Source organism: Nyctereutes procyonoides, unplaced genomic scaffold (assembly GCF_905146905.1).
Source record: "Nyctereutes procyonoides isolate TBG_1078 unplaced genomic scaffold, NYPRO_anot_genome, whole genome shotgun sequence".
In the NCBI taxonomy this organism is placed as follows: domain Eukaryota; kingdom Metazoa; phylum Chordata; class Mammalia; order Carnivora; family Canidae; genus Nyctereutes; species Nyctereutes procyonoides.
This window is the reverse complement of record NW_026575045.1, coordinates 6,678,331-6,704,642: the sequence shown is the minus strand read 5'-3', so window position 1 is coordinate 6,704,642 and position 26,312 is coordinate 6,678,331. Positions and strand designations below refer to the sequence as shown.

At 40.9% G+C, this 26,312-nt stretch overlaps 1 protein-coding gene across 1 annotated transcript in view; it reads right to left on the bottom strand.

The window, feature by feature from the left end:
* Positions 1-537: 537 nt before the first annotated feature.
* The window catches only part of HECA (hdc homolog, cell cycle regulator), a 46,657-nt gene continuing 20,882 nt past the window's right edge, over positions 538-26,312 (bottom strand). Inside the window, exons 2-4 of the mRNA XM_055324645.1 lie at positions 13,325-14,365; positions 7,594-7,748; positions 538-4,558 (exon numbers count right to left, since the gene is read on the bottom strand). Coding sequence (XP_055180620.1) covers positions 4,394-4,558; positions 7,594-7,748; positions 13,325-14,365 — 1,361 coding nt within the window. The 3' untranslated portion in view covers positions 538-4,393. The remainder of the gene's footprint in view (positions 4,559-7,593; positions 7,749-13,324; positions 14,366-26,312) is intronic.

Sequence of the window (26,312 nt, the reverse complement as noted above, 5' to 3'; positions counted from 1 at the left end):
TGAAAAGAATACAAGCTCAAAGCCAGCTTTTTTCTTCCAAAATTTAACTCTTTACTAGAGAAATAGCCTGCATAATTAGCAATCTAACTGCTGCTAAATTTGAGTGAAAACAATATAAGCCAGATTTAAAGAAACTGGAAACCACTACAAACAAGATTCTTCTCCCATTAAACTTAATTCTTATCAATCATTGCTTAACTTTGTTTCTTCTTTCAGCTCTGTCACAGTAAGAAGTGTATTTTTCTTACAACTGCAAAGGAATTTTGTTGACATAAATTACACCAGCAGAAACCACAATATCCCATGTCCTTAAGCCTTTAAATAAAATAAATTTATGCATAAGATGTCTGTAGTAAGTAAGTGGGAAGTCAGGCCTTTGAATCCACTGGTAGACTAGAGACACTTCCCTCACTCACATTTCCACATCTTATCCTATTCTAATGTTTTTTGTGGATTTCAATCCACTAGCTGAGAATGATATTTGAAATGAAAGGAACAACGAGATTTAAAAGATAAAACATACCTGACCACAGTGCATAAAGTCACAATAGGTTTAATTACAACTCAGTTTTCATTTTCTTACAATGAAGCAGCATATGATCAAGTCTTTTCATTATGAAAATTGTTACAGGCCTCAGAACCACAGAAAAATCTGTAGAATAGGACTATTTACCCATTCAATAGAATTCTCTATAACCAGAACAATAATTTTGGACTATCCATATGGGACCAATCTACTAGTACAGCAACATTTATTTTATTGTGAAGGTAGGCTGCATGCAACACACCACCATCGAACAGCAAATAACGTCCACAGTTCTTGTGAACTGCAGTAGTGACTGTGACCTTGAGCAGTATCAAACCCCAAGAAGTCTTCCCTGTCTTTTCTGATCAAACAACCCCAAGCTCTGAAACCTTGAAGCCCAAACAAAAAATTAAGTGACACACTGAAGAGTACAATATTAGTTTCTGAAATTTTATTATTTTTAATACATACATTTCACAAACAGAAACCTTCAAACACCACACACAATTCCATAACCAAATGTTTCAGTTTTATCAACATTCTTTAACTATTTACACTGTCTTCCCTCAACAAAAGTGCAATCCAAGACATCTTGACAAGAAATCTTTAGGACAAGAATATATTTTTGAGCTGGTTTTAACGACGCCCATCCATTACATTTTCTTTCAATTACCTGCAAGAATAACAAAGTCAACAGGACATAAAAATGAGCTGGGTTAGGCAGCATCCTATTAAAGGAACCAAAACACTGAACAGATGCACTTTCTCCTCAAGTCCTCCTCAAAAGTCCAACTAAAACTGTTTTAGAGCTGCAAACGGGAGACCAAAGAGGAAAAGCCAAGTGGAGGTCCTGACCTGAGCATAGGAAAACAGACTGTACGTTAAGGGTTGGTCTTACAGGACAAAACAGATTTCAGCAAATTAGTTTTCAGGGTCTAATAAGTTATGCATCAGCCTAAATGTTAGTATTTAAACACCTAATAATATTCTTTCCTGATGAGCTAACGTCCCCTCAAAAGATATGAAAATACTTTTTACTCTGAAAATAAACTTCCTTTGCAAAAACTGGAAATTAAGACTAGGGAGAGCTCTTTCTCACTTAGAATAGAATACTACACTCCACTCCTCAATTTCACGGCCAACGTCTATCTTTTATTCAAGCAGTTGATAAACTCGGTGTATCACTTGCTTCAGATGCAACAAGAAGAGAGTGGAGAATTGAGTCAGCCTGAAGAGGAAATGATAAAGCCATCAGAAATGGTTTCCCACTGAACTCAAGCAGGTAAAACTTTATTTGTTCCAGGTACAGAACTCTTAAATGATAGGAAAAAAAAAAGTTAGAACAGATGAAAAATCACTTTGAAATTATTAAACACTTCTGAGTGGTTCATTTTATTGAACACTATTTATCAGAAACACAGAAAATGGATCTCTTGGGTGATGATATCCTTTAATATCCAAACCATAATAAAAGTAGTCTTTTTTTTTTTTTTTTTTTTGACATGCTCCAATTTCCACCAAGGTCTTCAGAGCAAGGTACTTTGAAAAAGTGTGGTGAAAATACTCAGGTCAGCAGATTTCCAAAATAAGATTTATTCTCCACATTATTGCATATTCATTATATTTTATTCTCAAATAAGCCAGATTTTCTACTTTAGCTGAGAATGTGATGCTTTAAAGGCAAACAATACCCTCAGATGATAGATATCTCTGCCTCTCCTTTTACAGAACTGCAGCATCCACAGAATCCTAACTTTCTTGTCCAAAGAAAGGCCAAAAGCAAACTTTATCTAATTACAGGATAAATCCTCCTTATTTTTCAGAGAGTAGAAACCAAAAGAAGGAGAAAATACAGTATGCATCAGATAACACATTCACAGCAGTTTTAGGCCAAGGGGCTTGTGAATGGGATCTATACATAAACTCTAAGATCCAGAACATCAATAATAAGCAATAATAGGGATAAAATCTTAAGTGGATTAAAAAATAGCATTACAAATATTTTACTCTCCATTGGAAATTCAGAACTGAAATCCAAATATTACTCTCAGGACATGAGAAACTTACCAATTTTTATACTTGGTACATGAGAGAATCAATGGGGAACCAGTTAATTCACAAATGCAGCTTTGTGTATTAAGGACAAATTTGCAAGGGCTATGTCCTACAGATCTTTGCAGTTGCATCGAATACTGTCAGAGCAATATCGATTTGTGGCTTCGCAGAGGCAATGAGCATTTCGCCCCACTGTGAAATATTTTTCAGACCATCAAACACCAAACTAGATGCAGTAAACCGAAGTATAATCATCCAAACTGAAAGATAAGAATTAGTCGATATACTGATTCTTCAATGCTCTCTTGTTTCAAACAAAACATCAAATATTTCATACAGTAGAACTGAAACTTGCTTGCAGTAATACCTAAACACTTCTGAGAGGAAAAACAGCTGTTTTTCTGAGGGAAAAAAAAATGGCATAAACCAAATGAGTCATACAAACTGTTCATATAACCCCAAATTTGGCTATCCATAAAAGACTGTATTTTCAGCATTTTACTAGCATATGTGTGTTAGACTTGAAATTATCAAATCCATTTATAAGAAGTCATATTCCAATTCCAATTCTATGACGATATGGGATGTCAGTCTATTTAAATCATCAAGCTCTAATTAACAAAAGGCTGGTTTTTGGAAAGCCCAATGCTCTGATTAATCAAGTTATTTAAATTACCATCTTTTTTCACTACTGGTTAAGTGTCATGGAGAGCTTCAGAACAATCTATTTTCAAACATACCGTTAACACATTACAATCAGTGGTTTTGAAAAATGAAACACACTTTAAAGTAAAATATTAAAATTATTATCATCTTCCTCACATCCTCACAAGCAATTTTTTCCTTTCTTTCTTAAAGTCAAACCTATGATTTGGAAAACTCAGCATCAAATGGGTAAAATGTGGCCATAACAATTTTGTGGAAGACAAAGCATGGTAATGATGGTTCTGAAACCACCAGTTAGGGTCTATGGCTGTGGGACTGACCTGTGAGAAGGATGCAACATCAAACAGCACTTCGACAGTGCAGCCGACATACAACCATACCACCCAAACCAGGTCATTTGTGGATTCTCCTTATGAGCTCATTTGACCAACTTCAAGGACACAATTCCAAGGACAGGATTCTGCGTTTTCTTGGCCCCTGGAGTCAGTATGCATCACTTCCAAATTCATTTAGCATATTCTCTCTGTTACAGGTCACTTTACCTACAAATATCTGTTAACACCATTCGTCTTCTTATGTCTTATGATTTGGATATATTTTCAGTAGGAAAACTGCCTGCTAAATCACAACAGTGATAGAAAGAGCACTCATGTCCACTTTGAACGATCTGTGAGTCAGTGTGCACAGCTGAACACAGAACCCAGGCAACTACTACGCTGTCAGATCCCCAGGCACAGACTTACATTCACACGTCACGGGGTTTTCCCAGGGCCCAGAGAAGATCTGAAAGTGGGTCTTTGGACAGTTAACATTTTAATAAGACTTTCCTTCCAACTCCTACTGTGCTTTTAGTTCCTAACCACAGAATCCCTTTGCTAGTTAAGTTCACCCTATCCTCCCCACCACACCTAATGACAGTGAACCACTACCCCAGAACCATCCGTTTGGGCTCTCATAGGGACCACAGACTAACACTCAGGAGTTGAGAGAGGGCAAGGGACCAACCCCATGTTAGTGGCACACATACGCAAAGGAACCCTCCTTTAAATTAGAAAAGAAGGTAATGTCACAGAATGTTTCCCTATAAAAGATATGTAATAAAGAAATAAAGTCAATAAAATAGCTATTACTAAAGCAAAGCTTTCATCAATAAGCTTCAAGAACTTTGAAGGAGGAAAATGGCTTCACGAAATGGTAGTCCAGGTTCCCACAGTGCGGACACTGCTGGACGTTGCTGTACTCGGAGAAGTACTGCATCCCAATCCGCACGTCTATCACAGGCTTCCCGCAGTGCTTACAGTTCAGGCGGGCCTGGGGGGAGGGGGAAAACACAGATGCGTGAGCCACCATGCCCTCCTGCCTCAAGACACTGTCAAGGCCACCTAAGTCAAAGTGCAACACTATTATGCCTGAGAAGCCCACCAAGAGTTTGGCAAAGCATCCATCTTATGATGGAAGGCAAGGTATGCAGAGCAAAAGATATGTATATTCAAATATTCACCATCAATCTGACAGATTGACTCCTGATTTCTCTCTGGATAGGCAGCCCTGCTAGCAGTTGCATATACTGGTAGGAAGAAAATTCTAAACTCGCACTGCCTGAACTTCTCCACTGAAGTTCCCCTAACAAAAGGACACCCTTTCCCTGAGAGTTATAAGGAGTGGCTGATGCTGACTTCCCTCATTCAAAACCTCATGAAACTTCATGGAATGTGTTGAGTTTATTTTAAAAATTCATATATATTTCTCATTCCGCTCCTTACTACACTTTTCTTTGATGTAAAAATAAAATTTCCTGAAAATACTCCAGCAAAATTAACAATCCACGAAGAAGTGCTCTGTCTATCCTGAGGCTTCTGGAAACCACCACACACCAGATCTTCATTCACACCTGGGTCTCTAAGAGCACATTCAAAAGGTTCCAAGAACTTAAATGAATAATCAGAAATGATAAATACAACAGACTCTCAATTTAGAATTTGTTGTAATAATGTAATAAACATTATAATCTCGTTTTGTCCTCAATACACTCATGGGTGGTATGTGGTAGTAGATGAATTTTTGATGAAGAAACAGGCACATAGTGATAGATGACCAAGACCACGTAGATAGGAAGCAGAAAGGCTGAGAACTGAACCAAAGTAGCTATTCCAAAGTCTACATTCTTAGCCATGACATGGACGACCTTTCTGGAGCTAAGATAAATTCCCTTTTAGCTGACTAATCGCTTTGTACAACAAAAGTGGGATTCTGGGCCAACCTCTCTCTTCACTCTGTTATTCCTTTCAAATAATTAACCATTAGCTTATTTTTGGCTAAAAGTCTTATTAGAAGACTTCTCTTGATTCCTTAGTAGCATCTAACACTTGAACCTTCATAGCGGGTTGAACAACATGGTTCAGCTGTTCAAGCTGACCCTTGAACAACATGGGTTGCACTGCATGGGTCCACTTATAAGCATATTTTTTAAAAAATAAATACAGTAATACAATACTACAAATTTATTTTCCTTACTATTTTCTTAATAATGTTTTCTTTCCTCTACCTTATTTTATTGTAAGAATACAGTATTAACAAAATAGATTAATCAACTATGTTATCAGTAAGCCTTCTGGTCAATAGTAGGCTACTAGTAGTTAAGTGTCAAGTGTTAAGGAGTCAAAAGTTATATGCAGATTTTCGACTGCATGGGGGTCAGGGCCCCTAACCCCCATGTTGTTCAGGAGCGAACTGTAGTTGACTTACATTTTTCTAAAAGCCAAAGAGTAATTAAACATGTTTTCCATTTTAGTTGGAGGCCCAAAAACAAAGGTCTGGGCTTACATTGTTTTAAGGAAGAAATACATGAGTACCAACAGGTTAGCTATGGCAGGATGCCATTCTACTTTCCTCCTTAAAGATAAGGAAATAAACCCGCTGCCATTCAGTGGTATAGTATAAAGAACAGTAAACTGGGAACTATAGGTTTTAGCATGGCTGTGACACATTTGTAAAGACTTGGGTAAAAAGACCTCCACTATGTGTGGAAAACAAGGAGGCTGAACTAGCTCTCCCAGGTCCTTTCTAGCACCAACAAATGGCCCCAAACTCTTTCACTTCCTTAGTTCTTTTAAAAGAGAACCCTCTCTTGTGTGTGTCAAGAGAGAGGAACCACTTCCTTCTGTTTCTCTCATCTCAAGACCTGGCACTGCAGCATAGTGAGCATTACAAAATCCTACAGCACATACTAAATGACTGTGAGATCCATTTCCAAGGCTGATGGAATTTTAAAATGGAAATGTGGTCAATATATTAGAATAGCAGAAAAAGTCCTGGAGTCAAATGAAAGGCTATGGATGGCCATTTGGGTCTCTCATGGCCATACGTCTCTTTGAGAACACTAGTAGAGACAAAGTAAAGTTGAAATACCCACTCCACCAAACTTTTCACTCAGCCGACAGTTTTTCACAGGATATTCTTCTTAAAAAAATCAAACCATAGTCTAAAGATACAAAGCTATGTAGTAATTAATAAAGGTGTTTATCAGTTATTTATATTAAAAGCCAACTCGGTGACCAAAGAGCAAAGGAAAATTCTTTCCTATCTGTGAATATTAAGGAATGACATGGCTTTCTCTTCCTTTTCTCTTTCCCTAAATGAACCCAATGTACTTTCAAGGATTTTGTTTTGTCTCTGGTGTTTCCATGGACTTATTTAATGTGTTTTTACAGGCTATTACTTCCCTTTTTTTCTAGTGACGCCTAAGTTTTGGAAAATGCTTCCTCTTAGCAGTACTTTAAGGATTACAGATCTTTCAACCTCCAATACCACGCAGGCAGGCAGTTCCTGGGTAACTGTGCTATCCCACAGAAAGGGAACAAAAAGAAAATCGTGTCTATTAAAGAAAGTAAAACGTCCTTCTTCCTTTTAAATAATAACTTTTTCTTACTAGAACCGAGGTATGTGTTAATCATACAAACCATAAAAAATTACAAGCAAAAAAGAAAATAAAAGGAACCACTTAGCATCCCACCATCCAGAGATAACCTTTGGGTAACAGGTTACTAGATCCCTTTCCATAGTCATTTTTCATACTATTAGGCTTTTTATAAATTACCTTTTTCACTTAATACACTAAAAATATTTCCCATTAATTGTACATGATTCTACAATGTCTCCTCTTAATGGCTGCACAGTATTCCAGCAATTGCTTCATCACACTGTGCTAGGTCAGCCGTCAGTCCTGGACTTTGTGTGAGATTTAGGACTGCTCACTACCTTCCTCATCCTCTCCCTATTTAACTACATTCACCAGGAGACAGAAGCCTGAGATCATCCGCTGCTCGCCCTGTGGGGTCCATACCAACCTGACAGCACGGAGAGGCGGCTAGGATGTCGTAGGTGTACATGGTGCCCAGCTGGTGCCAGCTGCCATCCCATCGCGACTTACACTTGATGCAGATGATCTTGTGAACCCCTTCCAGGCAGTCTACACACACCGCATATAGGTGCATGAGTCTCCCTGTGCACAAAAGACACAATGCTGAAGAGTGGCTGTCATGGGGCTAACAAGTGGCTTATCTACTGATTATAAGCAGACATGTTATGATCCAGATAAAATAAGAAGCAAAATAGGTCATATTTATCACATATCTCCATGCTGTCCTTTTAGAATAATAATGAATTACTAACTACTGTCAATGGGACATATACTTAAAATTTCTATCATATTAAATACTGCTTCAATTCACTTTTCTAAAAGGCATGCTGCCAGGTTTATAATATGGACATCCAAATTCAAATGACCAAGCGCTAAGTGCTAAAAACCAGCTAGCAATCATGAAGGACTCTCTGCACAGAAGTCCATGTGTGGCACGGAGACCATCCAACAATGCTGGTCTGCAGTCACAAGCTTTCATCCACTGACAAGTCCCGTCATAAAAAATTCAAACGTCTGTCTTGGTATTGGTGGCCCAGAATTATACCATAGCCACAATTACTATGTTGAGTGTTCCTGTCTCCAAAATTGCTCAGCCATCACCATATTTAATTTAGGAACCAGAATCGTATGTTATTTTTAAGTAGTATTTAAAAGTTCAATGTCTTAGTATTTACTGGGCTCTTAAGAGATACAACCCCACTCCTCCATCATTTTTTTAACATCTAATGCTTGTGACGGAAAAGATGTCACCCTTGTTTACATGGAAGGGTTAAGATTCAAATCATTAGGAAAGACTGGGCATGTCCAGGATCCACCTCAACAGTGTATAACAGCAACACTGCTACTCTCTACGTAGAGACCAGGTAGCTCCACCATGCTGAAAACTATGCTCAGGAGAACACGTAGCCCTTCAGAATGTGCTGCTCCTTGCCAGCAGCCAGATCATTGGTCTTCACCTTTCAATGGTTAGGACCAGCCTGCTCCTTACCCACTGGAAAGAGGTATACAGTACTTACAGCATAGCTTTTTGTTGCATTTGCTTACAAAGCTCCCTCTTCCTCCTTGAGGGTAGGAACCATGTTTTCACACATCCATACAGACACTTCCCAGGCCTATCTCATTTTCATCTTTCTCCATCAATTCCACGTGGACAGGTACCCTTCAGATGTGGTCCTGGACTTTGTCACATACTCTTCCCTTGCCCAAAGTCTAACACCCCTTTAAATCCAACACACACCAATGCCCCCATCTTCCTTCCCCTAAGATAGGTCCCCTTCCCAGTGTTCTCTGCTCCTGTCAATTGCAGCATCATTTATCTGCTCTAGAGCCAAAGGGAGCCAACCAGGATGCATCTTCATTCTCTACAGGCAAGTTGTCCCCAATACCACAATTTTTTATTTAAAATAATATTTTGTAGCTAATCCTTTCAGTTCCCACTCTTAGCACCCAGCAGTCTCTCATCTCCTGCCATCTAGGTTGAAGATTTAAGTTCCACCTCTCTGGAGATAGGTTTCACCCCTTTCAAACAACTTTTCCCCCAAGAGATCATCTGCTTTGAAGAGAAAAAATGAACTTCTTCAGTTCTTAAAGAACATAGCAAAACTCTTATTATGGCTTGAAAGGACATCCACAATCTGTTCTCCCTATGTATCCTACTTGTTTTCCACTGGAGAACCTCTACCCTCACCAGTCTGTTCTCTCCAGTTCTCTTAGTCTCGACTTTTTTTAACTACCATTCCTTTGCTCACATTGCTTCCTGTCCTTATCAACTAAGGCCTGATGTGGCCAGACCCTCTGCTTATCAAAATCTAGCCCCCCTTCTGATATCTGCCTTCACACCGCCTCCTTTAACTACCCAGTTCAAAGTGACCCCTTCCTCACTGGAAATTATAGGATGCTTAAAGTACATCATTATCCAAGTGTTATTAATTCCACAGGGGGTACTAGAGCCTTAGGCCTGGCGAAGTTAGTTACACTTTTCTAAAAGAATCTTATATCCTAAGATTATAAACTGATGAAAGGCAATGACAGAGTACTCAACACATGTATGAAATTCATAAATTTGATTCACTGATGAATGGGTTAAGTGAAAAGCATCTGTCCATCACAAATAGAAAAAGAACAGTCCTCTCGTGTATGCTGAACCCCTGTACTCTCATCTTCACAGAAAATATTTCCAGCCTTAAAATGAAGTGAATGTAGTTTCCACCTACTTCCCTCTAAAATTATCCCCAACCAGGATCAAGAACAAGAAACAAAACACAAACTCCATCTTCCAGGAAACTAGGAGATATCTGCAAACCTGAATCAAAATAGGAGGTCAGACATCAGATGAAGGAATTTTAAATTGCTTAGCTCTGAAACTGGACAGCAAACAGAGTGGAGAGTGAGACAAGGTGCCAAAAGGGAAACAGTGTGGTAGACAAGTAACCATACATTCTATGCAACTTTTTCCATCAAGAAGTAGAATCTATTTGATCATCCCGTAAATCTGGGCTAGCCTTATTTTGAAAAATACAATGTGATGGAAGTGATGATACTCAGTTCCAAGCTTACACCTCGCGAGAGAGAATGCAGCCCCCATCCTCACCACCCTGAATGCAGGGAAAAAAAAACAGTCTAGCCTATTGGAAGATAAAAGATCACAAAGAACAGTCATGAGCCATTCATTCCAGCTGAGGCTCTCTGCCAGGCCAACCAGTCTGCCAACCGTCAGACATGCAGGTAAGAGGCCATGCTAACCAACTCATAGAACCATGAAAAATCATAAATCATCACTCTTTTAAAACACTGAGTTTTGTAGCTGTTTGCCTTTAACCAAGGCTAAAAGATATAAAGGATTAGGTGAAACTCTAGAAAGGAATGAGGCCACTCCCTGTAACTTCACTTCCTCTTCCCTACTGAGAAAGTTAAGACAAGAAATTGTATCCATGCAACAAGAACAAGATGCTATTAAAAAGAGCTCTTGGAAATTCTAAATTATCATTTATATATTTACAGAACAGAAAATCTGAAGCTCAGTAAAAATACTCGGATATGAAATCAAAGAAATATTCCAGAAGGCAGGATAAGGATAGATAGAGATAAACAAGAGGATATATAAGAGCTCTCTCCATCTCAATCAGTTTAAGAGGTCCCATATTGGGTGCCTGGGTGGCTCAGTGGTTGAGCATCTGCCTTTGGCTCAGGTCATGATCCTGGGGTCCTAGGATCGAGTCCTGCATCGGGCCTCCTGCAGGGAGTCTGCTCCTCTCTCTCCCTCTGCCTATGTCTCTGCCACTTTCTCTGTGTCTCTCATGAATAAATAAAAAAATATATTTTTTAAAAAAGAGGTCTAATATCTAACCAATAGTTTCATGGTTGTTTTTAAAAATGAAAGAGGAAATCATCAGAGAAATAAATCAGAGGAAAATGTCCCCAAACTAGGCCATACATGTACACAGCCAAAAATCCAAGAAGGGTGCTGCACAATGAATGGGGGTAGAGGGGAAGATCTATGTCACAGTGAAACTTCAGAACACTCATATAAAGAGAAAATCCTGGGACGCCTGGGTGGCTCAGTGCTTAAGCACCTCCCTTCAGCCCAGGGCATGATCCTAGAGTCCCAGGATCGAATCCCACATCGGGCTCCTTGCATGGAGCCTGCTTCTCCCTATGCCTGTGTCTTTGCCTCTCTCTCTGTCTCTCATGACAGAGACATTTATTTATGATAAATAAATAAAATCTTAAAAAAAAAATCTTAAAACCTTCAGTGGATGGGAGGGGAGAACAAAAAGACAGGAATAAAATCTGACTTCCCAACAGTGACACTGGAAGACCAGAGACAGTAAAGAAATCAATGCCTTCAAATCCTATGGGGAGAATATTTATAACTTGGAAAACTATACCCAGCCAAACAGCAATCAAGTGTGAAGACAGAATCAAGATATTACCAGATTTTCAAAGTCTGAAAATACCTATTCCCATGCTTCCTTTCTCAGAAAGCTCCTGGGGATGTTTCTTAACAAACTGAGGAAAGAAACCAGGAAAAAAGAAAACATGAGATCTAGGAAACAGAAGATAAAAAACAGAAAAGCAAGTAGAAGGGCAGCCATGTAGTATAGCAGGTAATGAGTGCAGCCCGACAGATGGGAACAGGAAGAGGAAAGGCTCAGTGAAGGGAATTTCTACAAAAAGTAATTCAGTAAATGGATGATAGGTATGTGCAAATGCCTCTGAAAGCTCTGTGGGAGCTGCTGGAGAGTGGGAACAACCAGACAATGTTTCTAAAAACACTAAGCAAATGAAATTGTGAAACAAATATTAGCTGTAATAACAAAACAAAAGATGTCCTAAAATATACTGTATTCTATATAAGAAATACACCTATACACCTTGCTCAGCACTAAATATTTACATAATCCTAACAGCAAAAACATTAAGGATTTCACCAAGAATGGTGATATGTTATCCTGAGAGAAAGGAGATTTAAGAAAGCACAGTCATCCACCTTAAAAGTCAGTCAACAGACAATATCAAAAATTGGATATGAAGGGCAGCCGGGTGGCTCAGCGGTTTAGTGCCGCCTTCAGTCCAGGGTGTGATCCTGGGGACCCGGAATCGAGTTCCACGTCAGGCTTCCAGCATGGAGCCGGTTTCTCCCTCTGCCTGTGTTTCTGCCTCTCCCGCCCCCCCCCGCCCCATCCCCGGCCGCCTGTGTCTCTGCCTCTCTCTCTCTCTCTCTGTCTTTCATAAATAAATAAATAAAATATTTTAAAAAATTGGATATGAAGATAGCGGTTTTCAAATTATGATGGTAAGAACCTGAGAATTGATTATAATTGAAAAGTGCTCATCCCTGGGAACTGAGACAGCAGGGGCTGGTGAGAAGATAGGTATGGATATACTGTTTCTAGCACAGGTTTTTTAAGCATATTTTTAAAGTTACAAACAGGTTATATATCATGTATCTCACCTTTATGTAAATACAATAATTTTACATGAATTGACAGATTTCTCATTTATACTAACCAATCCCCATCATTCAAGTTGTGGCTGAAGTTATCCCTACATTCTTAAATGTCAGCCACAGCATGAAGTTCCCCACCCCTGCCTTGGCCACCAGGGTGATGTCTCAGCTTTCACTAACCACCCACTTTCCTTTTGCCACTATCAAGAAAGCCTGATCTTCCATAAACTTCAAGATTAATCCAACTAATCTAAAAACACTTTAGCCCTCTCTGATATTCCTTTTTCCTTACTCTGTTATGTTTACAATGATCAAAAGATAATACACAGCATACAGGGCACATTACTACAGGTTTCAAAGGCAACTATTTTACACCATGACGTAATTATGCAATTCCTAGTCTAAATTCCCTCCCAATTATAGAAAGCTATACACGAGGCATCCCCCCTTCAAATTACAGCAGAACAAAAACATAAAATTACCCACCAGAACAACTGTATTTCATACAGTGACAGCAGAATAGAAAAAAAAAGAGCCAACGCCAACTACCTCCACCACCTCAATGGGCAAAGCTGAAATATTCAAACATTGCCTAGCATCTGACTAGAACTAAAAAGTACCATCAGTAAAAACTAAGGCAGAACAGAGTAAATTCCATCTTGCTTTTCCATTTTTTAACAAAGCAGGCAAGGTGAATGAACACCTGTACCTTGAAGATGACACGGAACATCATATTCGATCTCATCGTGCCTCGATGGGCTCAAGAACAGAGTTCCATCCACCAAAGGGAACTGTTCGAACACCGGGAGCGCCCGGTGGCAGAGGGCACAGTTTACCACGTTCCTGTGGCTGGCACTGAGGGCTGCAAGAATGAACTTCCGCAGATCCTCGCCCTGGCCCATTTGGGCATCGTCTTCCATCCGCACGTGGAAAGTGTTCAACTTATGCCTGGGGATGTGAGTGAGCAGCTCGGACAGGTCCAGGCGCCGCAGGAACTGCACCGGTGCGTCAAAGTGGCCCCCCCTGTGCACGGATATCCCAGCCGGACTGTAGTCAAAGTGGGTGTTTCGGAACACGTGGCCCCCCGCCATGGCCTTCTTGTGAGGCTCCAAATGGATGGCATTCTTGAGGAATTCCCCGAGGTACCTGGAGGAGCGGGGGCCGCTGAAGTGGGCAGGGGAGAGGATGGAGTAGCCGGTGGGCGGCGACTGGCCCGGGGAGCCGCAGGGCGAGCGCGCCCCGTAGGCCGCTGTGCCCACCGCCTTCTCCTGCGAGTTCTGCCGGTCCATGGAGTGCCGCCGGGGGAGGTCGTGGCTCAGGCCTTTCTGGGGCTTGTTCGGCGGCCTGCACTTCTTGGCCTCCTCCCCTGCTTCGCCGGAGGGCCTCCCCGTGTTCTTCTCTGACCCAGCCTTCTTCTTTTTCTCATCCTGCATCCGCTTCACTTGGTACCAGTCTGTGTCCTTTTTTAAGTGGCCCTGTCCACAACGGCAAGAGCAGAAGCGGAAGGCCAGGTCGTAGCCCTTCTTTGTCCACATGTTTTGGCGGCACTGCTTCTCGTTCCAGCTGCGGGCACGGCCGATGCAGTTAAACTGGACCAGGATGCTGCTCTCCCACTCGTAGAAACACTGCAGGTGCATCCAGGTGCTGTAGGGGCAGTGCTCGTTGTTGCACACCACTTTCTGGTAGTCATCCTTGTCTAGGTCCACAGGCCTCCCGAAGCTGCAGATCAGGGGTGTGGCACAAGGGGCTTCTGGGAAGAGACACAGAGAGAGAGGTTCAGCACGCGGAGGCGAGGGTTCCAGCTGGCACCGTGTCAGAGACCAAAGCCACCATCCTCACGCTAGCCCATGCACGCTGTTCTGGTGTCAAGATTTCCACCACTGGAATAACACCAGATGGGATTAAAAAACATTTACTACTTTCTCCTGGTATTAGGTTGTGCCAAGGGATTTAATTTTCAAATATTTGTTATCGGCTGAAAAACATACCAGTAAGCTTCAAAAAGTCCAAATCCTTCACAGTACAATTAGCCGTATGTCAGTACTTGCAACAGTATAGTGTAGTATGAAGTTTTTTCCTAAGATGTGGGTGTAATGACAGGCAGTTCCAAGGTTCTTTTAAAAAGGAATCACTTCAGTGAACTAGGAAATACTATGATGAAGCCACTTAATCAACCAGCTCCAAAAGGACCCTCAAAGCCCTTTATCACAAGCTTTAGGTTATCCTCAATACCACAGAGAAGCTAGAAAACAGAATTACCTCGTCCCCTCTTCTCTTCTAGAATGGTCTGATACCTGATGGCAGGAATGTTTGGTCCAACTAATTGTTGGTCTACACAGAATAATTACACTGCTAGGACATGGAGGGAAAAAAACACAATTCTCCTAAAGCCATCAGGACAGAAAGGAAGAAGACAGAAGCACCAAGATATTTCTACCCTATTTAGCCACATGCCGCTCTGGACATCTAAAACGCCAATCAGTTTCCCCAAAAGGAGAGAAAACTTGGTGGTACAAAGCAGAAACCATTTCTGAGATTGGAATTGCACTAGATTCCAGTTACTCCAACATCCACAACATTTTCAAAAGGTTCTTTTGGACAGCAGTTAGTATTCCTGGTTGGGAACCACTGGGCTTGATCTGGAAGGTTCCACATGCCAAGTTCAGTTTAGACTTTATCTGTTGTAGCTGAGAACACTCAGAGTTCTTAGAAAGCTCCCCCTGGTTGGCAGTATGGGACATGAGGCTGATGAGAGACGAGTGCCTGAGCTACAGTAGCAGCAGAGTCAAATGGCATTCAATGTTGGGGGTGAGCAAACGCTCAAGGACAGCAAACATGGTTTGCACCATGACAACTTTGGGCTGGCCTTATTTTGGACCTGCTGAATTGAAAGTGCCTGTGTACCACTGAGGTAGAGAAAGACAAGACAAAAGAGTCAAAAGAGCTGGAGACGAAATACAGATGTGTGGCCACACACCCAGGGAAGTTAAGTCCCTGGACTGAGGAGCTAGCCCGAGAAGAATGGGAGAGGAAAAGAATCCGGAGAAGCAACATGAAAAAGGCTAGAGGAGTCCTCCACAGAGGCTGGTCAGTAATGAACTAAGGATTCACCACAAGGCAGAAGAGAATTATATCAAGACAGTTGCGAAGTTATAAAAACAGAGGACTGACTCAGAACAACTGTGACATCCAAAAATATCTCCAGACATTGCCAGATATCCCAAGGGAAGAAGCAGCAAAACTGCCCCTGGTTGGAAACTACTGGGGAAGTTAAAAACCAAAAGGTCCTCACCAGAAGAAGCAGTAAGCCAGCCAGTCAGTGACACCTTAGTAAGAACAGTTCCTGTGGGGTGACAAAGAACAGATCAGACATGGATGGTGAAGAGCGTACAGTAAGATAAAAAAGTAGCAGCAGTTTGGATGATCTTCCAGAAAATGCTTCCCAGAAGTACAAGTAAGGGAAGGAAAAACAAGGGGAAGAGGCCAGCAAGGGCTGAACCCTACACATGTTCACCCACTCCAGAAATGAATGCCAGAAATTCAGGAGAGCTTGAAGAGGAGGAGGCAAGGAGCCCTACAATTCCAGTCCTCAGGGACCTTCACAACTTCACCACTGCCCACTGAATTACAAATACAACATTCCACTCGCACAGGTGATGGGGTCCCCTAAAGCCTCTAAAGCCTATGACACTTGCTCTTGTGTTACAATCATCCCCTTCAGTGTGGGACTCCAGGGCATCAAAAGGCCCTAACCAACTTGTCTGCCTCCATTCCTTTGATCATTGTGGTTCCTCCATCTATTGCCTGGGAGTCTTCATTTGTCCAAATCCCGCTCATCTAGTGCAGTGACTCACAACATGGACTCCCAACCAGACTGCCTGTGCTAGAATCCTGGCAGTACCATTGTTGAGCTGTGTGCTCTTGGACAAGCTACTTCCTTTTATCTTAATTTCCTGTATAGAATGTAGATAACAAATAATGTACTTTATATGGTTGTTGTAAGGATAAAACCTACCAATACCCAGGTGGTGCCTCAGAGCAGGGCCTAGCACACAGTAAGCCTTCTCCCCTTCCTCCCACCCTTCCAGGCCCAACTCTAGACACTGATTTCACCAGAACCACCCCTTCCCCAGCTCGATCTGGTGTGAACCTTACTTGAGTCTCCACTGTGGTCCTACCAGGGTGGTGACTCCAAATAGGATGCCTCTGATTCATCTTTGTGTCCCTGGCACCACTGAGCTTAGGCCTGACACACATCTCATGCTGAATAAAGCTGCATTAAAACGACACTGGCACATGAAACCAAACATGACAAACACAGCAGAAGAAGAGAGCAAGCTAAAATCCTAGACAGAGAGAGAGACCTACATGTACTGAACCATGCAGAAAAGAAGTAGAAAAATGGTCTGTAAACTGAGTAAATAAACCGTAGTCACCTGGGCTGTGACCTTTTGTGTCCTTTAAAATGTTAATTAGTCAATTAAACAAAGTTCAGTTGCTTTTATCTTCAATACTTCAGAGAAACAGCCTTGGAGAAGTGTCTCTGAAATGTAATGACAGTAACCAAAGTACTATTAACCCAGGAATAATGAAATCAAATTGAAGAATGGCCTAACTATATCTTTGCATTTACAACATCCAATATCTAAAATTTTAAATGCTGAGATCGGCCTGATTTTTTTTTAATGTCTTTTCATATTAAAGAAGGTAGACTAAGAGGGGAAAAGTCCTTTTTATATCTTTCTCAAAAAGCTGCAAATGTATCATTTAACCAATACTGAGCACTTCCCGTGCACCAGGTCTTTGGAGCTGAAGAATCAGCAAATGGTGCTAGGGGCTCTAACAGAAATATTTGTGGGAATCAAAGAGGAGGCAGCACTGCTCCAGGTCCCTGTCTCTCTAGCATTGCCCATCCTCACCACAGCCGTCCTCACCTGCATTCCACCACCCTCCACAGCTCTGCAATGAAGAGCTCCCATTCCAACCTGCCAGCCTGCTTGTTGACATCTCAGCCACTCTGATGTGGTCCTTGTGGCTAGGCCTCAAAAATGAAGACAAGGTCTTAAGACCAAATACTATGTGTAACAGATACCTGACCCTGTTACATACCTCCAGCCCAAGGATGAGGCTCCAAGGAACAGGGCGAAACAGGGGGAGCCTTGGGTACCACACAAGGGCTGCTGACATGCTTTTATATTTCATGCAGCCTTCTGATGAGGCTACAATGGGCTGGCCTCTGAACTCAGACACGATTACGTTTGTGGCTTAGTCCAAACTTGGCCTCTCCCTCCCACTGTCCACACTGGAAAGGCAGCTGGGAATAGTGCAAGAGGGGTTTGGGTGACTAGCTGTTTGACATGGAGCAGTTTCCGGCTTCCTCATCTGTAGAGTGAGGACAAAAATGCTTGCATTCATTCACCTCAAATATATATGTGGAAGCGCTCTATCAAGTTTCCTCACAACTCTCCAAAGCTATGTCTTCTGTAGCTTGATATCCATGTATCTGGCTCCACAACTAAATGCAAACTGCTCCAACAGACTTCCTACTTTTTCTATCTAATGTTTTGGACATACAAAAGGGGTTCAGTAAGTAACAAGGAGGCTATGCCTCTTCTTCAATTTCCTAAGTCTTACAGTTGACTAAAACATACTGGAAAGATTTTGGAACTCTAAAAAGCAGCACAAGATCCCTTCAGATCACACCTATAACAAATGAGCAGTCTTTTTTTTTTTTTTTTTGAAATTTATTTGAGAGAGGTGTGGGGGCATGAATAGGGAGGAGAGGGGTAGAGGGAGAGGGAGAAGCAGACTCCCCACTGAGCAGGGAGACCAATGTGGGGCTCAATCCTGGGACTCCAGGATCATGACCTGAGCTGAAGGCAGACACTTAACGGACTGAGCCACCCAGGTGCCCCACAAACAAGCAGTCTTACAGAAATGCATTTGATTACTTCCTGAAAGTGGTCTCTAAACTTATAAAATTCCTAGCTCTTAACAACTGCAGTCCCACAAAAGTAAAGGTATAAATATAATATAGACTGATCAATACAACAAAAACTCTGGGAGAGAGATGAGAAAGGAATCCCACATTCAGTGAGGGTTTGTGTCATGTACACCCCTTAGGACATTCGTCAAAGCTGTGATGGTTGAACTAACAAGCAATATGAGAAAATGTCCCTTTATGCAGTCAGCACTGCTTTACAAATGTATAGAAACTCTCCAGTGTGTTTGTACAGCTTCACTGTCAGATATTCAGTACTCAGCTTCTATTTCTCCCTGCCCAAGTATAAATAATTAGGGATCACCTCATTCCAGGCAAAAATCTCATGTAGTTTCAAGTCTGGACAATAAGATAGGTACGCTGACATCACTTAGGCAGTCACTCCTCCCAGCCTTCTCATCCTGAATCCTGCCTCCCACACCTATTAAAAAGGAGGGATCTGACAATAGTCATTTACACTGGCTGCCCAACAAAACCCAAACCCTTTGACACACCCATTCACACCAACAGGAGTCCTATAAACCAGGCAGACATTGCCACTGTCAGCTTCTTAACTGTAAAATTTAAATGTTTTCACCCCTCTTAAAATAGTTGCATCACAAGCAGGTGGAGAGTTCAGCAGGGTGGTGGGGTGAGGAGTGTCTTCTGAAGTCACAGAAGATTTCCTAGGTGAAATCTAAGGTAGGCACTTGGTCATATTCAGCCTTGTAAGCCCACTACTGTAAAAATCATATCAAGTGTTGAGTGAATGTCTTATTGAAGGAAAATACAGGGACTGAAGTGCTGAAGGATAGAGAAGGGAGGAAAGGTGAATCCCTGAGGAACACTGTTCTCAACAGATCTTCCATACTCAGCCCCAGGACTCCCACCAATTTCAGAGCACAGCCTGGCCCTCACCACCCCCAAACTTACCAAAATCTATTCTATCCTCCTTCTGTATGCAGTTACCAAATGCAAACCGTGCGGTTTCTGAGCCGCTATTTTATTACACATATCTTTTCCATACAGTAATTCTCTTACATGGGAACATAGCCCCTTGTTTTTAGAGCAAATTCTCTTCAGGGTACAAAGTTGCTGACTAGAGAATCCTCAACTCCAGTTTCCTGAAAGGCCACAGAGATTGGTCAATGAGCATATAGAGACTGGAGCCAGCCTGCCTGGATTTGACTCTGGCTCTGCAACTTAATAGTTTTTGGATCTTTAGCAAGTCACTTAACCTCCCTGTGCTTCTGTCTTAACGTGTAGACTGGGAGAAGAAATAACAGAACCTCTCATCTCAAAGGGTTGCCATGAGGATTAAAGGAGTTATTAAAGCAGTTCACACTGTGCCTGGCACATAATAACCACCATTTAAATATAAGCAATTATTATTAAAAGCCCTATCACTTTATATTATTTGATGTAAAAACTAAAGAACTTTAAAAGCATTTAATGCAAATCTACAAGCAGGAAGTGACCATCCTCCTTTCAGAGGGTGGCATGCATAAAATAATTGACTATTTACTGAAAAGTTTTAAGGGAATAGATGCAAAAATTTCCCATTCTAACCCCTTAAAGATATTCTACTCTGTGTCAAGACAAATAAGTACCTTGCTATATGTATATTTTTCAACCTAAGAAATCTTTTCCAGTCTGGGCAACAAGGTTTCATAAAGCAGGGCTGCAAATATACAACACAAAAAAACAAAAAAAAACCTAAAGCATGGCTGCATCGGATTCATGGGATGTGTCCCTGAAGAACTCACATAATTCAAAACTGATTATCCCAAAGTCTGGAGGCAGGGCAGGGGAATGTATCTTCAGAACACATAAATCTGCAGCCATTGTGTTGTTATTTTTCTTTACTGCTGCTTTTTAATATTAGCATTATCTCTAATATTTCTCAGTTTTAGCTCATAAACTGACAGCATGGCATATCATAGTGTTTTTATCACATTTCTGTTCAAAAGTTACTGATTTTCAGGATATTTTTCAGCACCAGCATTAGCATACCTGGGTCTTTTGCAAGATAAATACTTTGTAATAATTAATTTAAAAATAACACAAAGGTCACTAAAATCCTTGAAGAAGTTCTATAAACAAAAAGTTCACATAATATTGCCAAGGGTTAGAAGATATTTCTAAGAAAAGGTGATGCCACTGGGTATCAAAGTATCTTTATAATTCAATGGACCTAACTTTGAAAATATGACATAGCTTGATACACAATTTGAAAAGTAACCACTGAAATTTTGCACATCATATGAAGCTTTTATTAATAGTATTTGTGACATTAGTTGAAATTTGCATACAATGGGATCACTGTACCAGGAAATCTTTTAGCAGGCTGCCTTTTCTTCTGCTTGAATTTTTTGATCCTAAGGATGCTGGATCACAGAGAACCACACAGCACCCTAGCATTACATGTATTGCCTGCACTCACCCTGAAGGAAAGGTAGGTTCAGGAGCTCTCAGAACCGAATCACATTATCATAAAATGGAAACACAATTCCAGATTAAGTATGTGTGTACATGCAGGAGTGTATGTGCATTTGTACGTAACTGCAGAGAAACTGTCCAGACAATTGTTAAACTATCCCATTTCTTTTATTATTGAGGTATAATTGACATGCAAGGTTTTTATTAGTTTCAAGTGCACAACATAGTGATTCAACAATGTGAATCTGTGACCATCTGTCACCATACGAAGTTACGACAATATTACTGTCTATCCTGTACTTTTCATCTCCAGGACTTATTTCAGAACTGGAAGTTCATAGCTCCTAATCCCCTTCACCTATCATACTCATCCCTTCACCCATCTCCCATATTTAACCAGTTTGTTCTCCATATTGAAGAGTCTGTTTATTTTTTAAATTCCACATATAAATGAAATCATATGGGATTTGTCTTTCCCTGACTGGCTTATTTTACTTGGAATACACTAGATCCATCCATGTTGTTGCAAATGGGAAGAGCTTACCTTTTTTTAGGACTAATAATTCCACTGTATATATTTGCCACATCTCCATCCTTCTATGTACAGATGCTTGGAATGCTTCCATCTCCTAGCTATTGTAAATAATGCTTCAATGAACGTAGGTGTGCATCTATCTTTTTGAACTATTTTCAATTTTCTTTAGGTAAATACCCAGTAGTGGAATTAATGGATCATACGGTAGTTCAATTTTTAATTCTTTGAAGGACCTCTGTACTGTTTTCCACGGTAGCTGCACCAATTTACATTCCCACCAACAGCGCAGGAGAGCTCCCTTTTCTCCATGTTCTTGCCCACGCTTGTGGTTTCTTATCTTTCTGACTCTAGCCATTCTGATAGTGTGCAGTGATATTCTCATGTGGTTTTAGTTTGCATTTCCCTGATGATTAGTGATGTTGAGCATCTTTTCATGTGTCTGTTGGCCACCTGTATGTCTTCTTTGGGAAAATGTCTATTCAGGTCCTCTGTACATTTTTTAATCAGATTGTTTTTTTGGTGTTGACTTGTAAAAATTCTTTTTTTAAAATTCTTTATATATATTGGATATCAACAGTTTATCAGATATATCATTTGCAAATACCTTCTCCCATTCAAAAAATTGCTTTTAACAATCCCATTTTAAGGATTTGAGAAAAGATCTCATGTCATCCTTCAATACTATATTACAATTTTTAAAGCATTTTCCTTGCTCTTCTGAAACACCACAGAACATGATTATCTTTGTCAATGTCCTCTCCTTTGCTGGCACAAATATTCAGAATGTGGCCATAATCAAAACTCTTACATTTCTTTTGTGTGTGATACCCATTTACCATCTAAGTTATAGCATAGCATCCCCAAAATGATGGCTCACCTCTTCTCTCTTGGTGGGCCCAAAATGATGCCTGGAGACCAAAAAGTGGAATCGGCCTTCTCCCCTTAACTCTCGATCCTGATAGAATTGGCCCTCTCCCCTTACCTCTAGATTCTGATGCGGTTCAAGGCAGGTCACCCCATAATGTGCCACTCTGGCATGCAAATTATTTTGAGCTTAAGATAACCAAGGTACAACAGACTCAAGAAGAGCTTTTTACCTCCCCACTTATCTAAAAAAAATTTTGACTGGGAGTCTGTACCAGGAAGAGAGCTATTACCAAAGATAACCTTTTTTTAACATAAGAAAGACCTCTCTGTAGGGTAAACACTTGCTTACCAAACATTTGCTCTTCCCATCTTCCTGTAAATTGTCTTCCCCCTCTCTGATGTCCCAAATTCCTATACCTACCTCTCTTTAGCTCCTGGTGGCATATAAACTTCAATTGTCTGTCAGCCTCTCATTTGTCTATTAAATTTGTTTTGCTCCTGTTAATCTGTCTTATGTCAAATTAATTATTAGGCCAACCAAAGAACCTAGAGGGAAGAAGGAAAAAGTTTTCCTCCCCTACAATTTCCAGTGGCCTCAGTTGAAAAGACAAATGGCTTTAACTCCTCCCTAGTCTGTCCAACAGGTAAAACATACGGCTGCATGATTAACTGGCAACATGGGTTATCTGCAGACCAGGTACCTATCAGAGAATACAATCCATAACTCATTGCTGTTCAATATTTTGCAAAAGCTCAACTGAGAGAAACAATTTTTTTTTTGAGAGAAACAATTTTTAAGAAAGATTTCATAGGTGATGTCCACATAATCTAGATCAGCGTTCCAGTGGGGTGTGTTGGCCTGCAGTGTGACTTCTTAGACCAGTACAAGTATTTTTTTTTTTTGTACTGAAATTAAAACCCAAATGCCTATTGGGGTGCATATCGTACTTTCCAGGTCGGTCATCCAAGCTTCCATTCTAGCCCCATTCACACTTATTCATGCCAGGGCTCTAGAGGCATTTGGGTGTAGGACTCCTATCCTAGATAAAAGCTATCCTTCATCTAAGCTACGTGTCACACAACTGGTTACCTAGACCACATTATTTCATTCTCTGAACAGACTGTTTTAATGATGCAAGCAAACCTAATAAAATTTTTATATTTATAAAAGGATACTGTCATGGACATTGCTTAGTATTTTACAATGCCTTATAAATGGCTAAGTGACTTTTTGTTTTTTAAGATTTATTTGAGAGAGAGCGAGAGGGGACACACGCACATGAGCAGCAGAGAGGGAGAGGAGAAGGAAAGAGAGAGGGAGAAGCAGACTCCCTGCTGAACAGGGAGCCTGGCCCTGGGATCACGACCTGAGTTGAAGGCAGACACTTAACCAACTGAGCCACCCAATCACCTTGTTTTTGTTTTTTTATCTGATGGACACTGTAAAGTATATACCGCTTCTGTTTGCCTCTTCCTTTTGTTAGAGATGTGAAAGCCAAATTTGTGACCTACCTCTTAAAATGACTCAGGACATCCATTATTTTTCCTAATAGTACTGCTCCTAGTACTAATATTCTCATTTATTATTTATCTTATGGTATTAAATGTATTTTTTAAGCACCATTTTAGGAAGGAGAGTATAAAAGATGAAAAAAGAAAAAAATCCATTTGCCACCTCTCTCCAACTTTACAGTCAGTCTTGCCTACTAGATGTTAAAATCTATACTTGACTGGTGCCAAGGTACCCCCACCCCTCCTCACTTTTCAAAATCAACCAGAAAAGAGTACAAAGTAAAAGGAGAGGCCAGGGTGACCCACTGACCCCGAGGTCCCAGAAACATAGCACCTTTCAGGAAGGCCACTCTCTCTGCCATGCCCTGGGCTCTCGTCCTCAGAGAAACAGGTGGACAAGCCAAGTACTCTCCATCCTTGAACCACTCACCTCATCCATTGCACACCTCTCCTCTCCTTCCCCTTGGCTCAGCTCCCTCCACCTCAGACTCTGCTATTGATACCCAGACCTCCACCTATTGCTCTCTCACCTGGTTTATTTCTCAGCATTTCCCTTCTCTCAGACTCAGCTGGGCTGTTCCTGTCACTCTACTCTGCCAGCCAACTCGGCCCTCAGTCCACCCGATCCACACAGGTGCCTCTCCCCCCTCCTCACCCCCGACCCGCTCCCAGACTTGCTCCCAGACCAACTGGTGAAACTGAGACAATAGTGAAATGGGCTCAAAAAAAAAAAAAAAAAGTGAAATGGGCTCAAGTTGCTCCCAACTCTACCCTGCCTTGTCTTCTGTCAAGAGATCCCCCCTTGGCTCCAACCCACAAAAGTCAGACTTTTTGGGGTACTTATCATCCTCATGTGGGCCCAGTCTTGTCTTTGCTTTGCTCTTCTCAACGCCATTATCTTTATATCCTTTGTACCCATTCTCCTCCCTCACCTATCAAACCTGTGAATTCATATTCCACAAATATGAAAAGGAGAGTCTCATATTTACCTCAAAGACTGTATCTATGGGATGAACTGAGAAATGACAAGTGATAAACAAATGGCCACATAATTTGAATGTACACCTGTCATCACCACTGACAATTATGGGAGACCAACAAATTCCACCATCTTAGGATGGCTACTTAAGAAATATCAGCGTAGGGGCACCTGGGTGGCTCAGTTCATTGTCTGACTCTTAATTTCAGCTCAGGTCATGATTTCAGGGTCATCAGATTGAGCCCTGTGTTGGGCTCTACATTCAGCATAGAGTCTGCTTAAGATTCTCGCTCTCCCTGTCCCTATGCCCCTCCCCCTTTAAAAACATTTTTAAAAGAAAGGTCAATCTAGGGGTACCTGGATAGCTCAGTCAGCTGAGCATCCCACTCTTTTAATTTCAGCTCAAGTTGTGGTCTTGGGTTGGTGAGATCAAGCCCCACATCAGGCCCCACCCTCAGTGAGGAGTCTGCTCCTCTCCTTCTTCCTCTCACCCACCCCTCCCATCACACAGTACACATGTGTCCTCTCTCTATATATAAAATAAATCTTTTTAAAAAAAGAAATGCCAATGTAGTAACTTAGTAGGGAAAATAACAGATTATTGAAGTTATCTAGTCTTCATCAGTGGCACTAGCAATTATAATGGCAATTTGTTTGAATAAGAAAAAGTCATATCCATTGGTAATCACAGATACATATACTCATATATAACAGTTATAAATTTATAACAAATGTCAACTAAAATATGGCACACTCATATGTTCATCAGTGTATCTATAAAAAATTAGATACAACCTTTCCATGTAAGCTTATATATACATACATGCATACACATGCATATGCACACATCTATCCATAGACAATACCATTTCCATAGTGAAAAACAAACAAAAAAAAACCTTGCAATTTATTTTTACATACTCTAGTACAGAAAACCCAAACTGTGGGGTGCCTGGGTGGCTCAACCAGGTAAGTGTCTGCCTTCAGCTCAGGTCAGGATCTCAAGGCCCTGGGATGGAGCCCCACATCAAGCTCCCTGCTCAGTGGAGAGTCTGCTTCTCCCTCTCTCTCTCTCTCTCTGCCCCTCGCCCCTGCTTGTGCTTTCTCTCTCTCTAATAAACAAAGTCTTTAAAAAAAAAAAAAAAAAAGGAAAGAAAACCCAAAATGCTCTTTCACAAGAAAATTACTTATTATATGTTCTTATACATTTACAAACAGAAAATTGTGAAACAAAAACTACAAAGAAAGGGCCTTCAACTTATTATGAACCCAAAGTAGTCCTTGAAAGGGAATTATGGTTTTGCTAAGCAAGTTCCTTAACAATTAAGTTTTAACCTCAGGATCACTTCATGAACCCCAGTCATTTCTGGCCTTGTTTATAACTG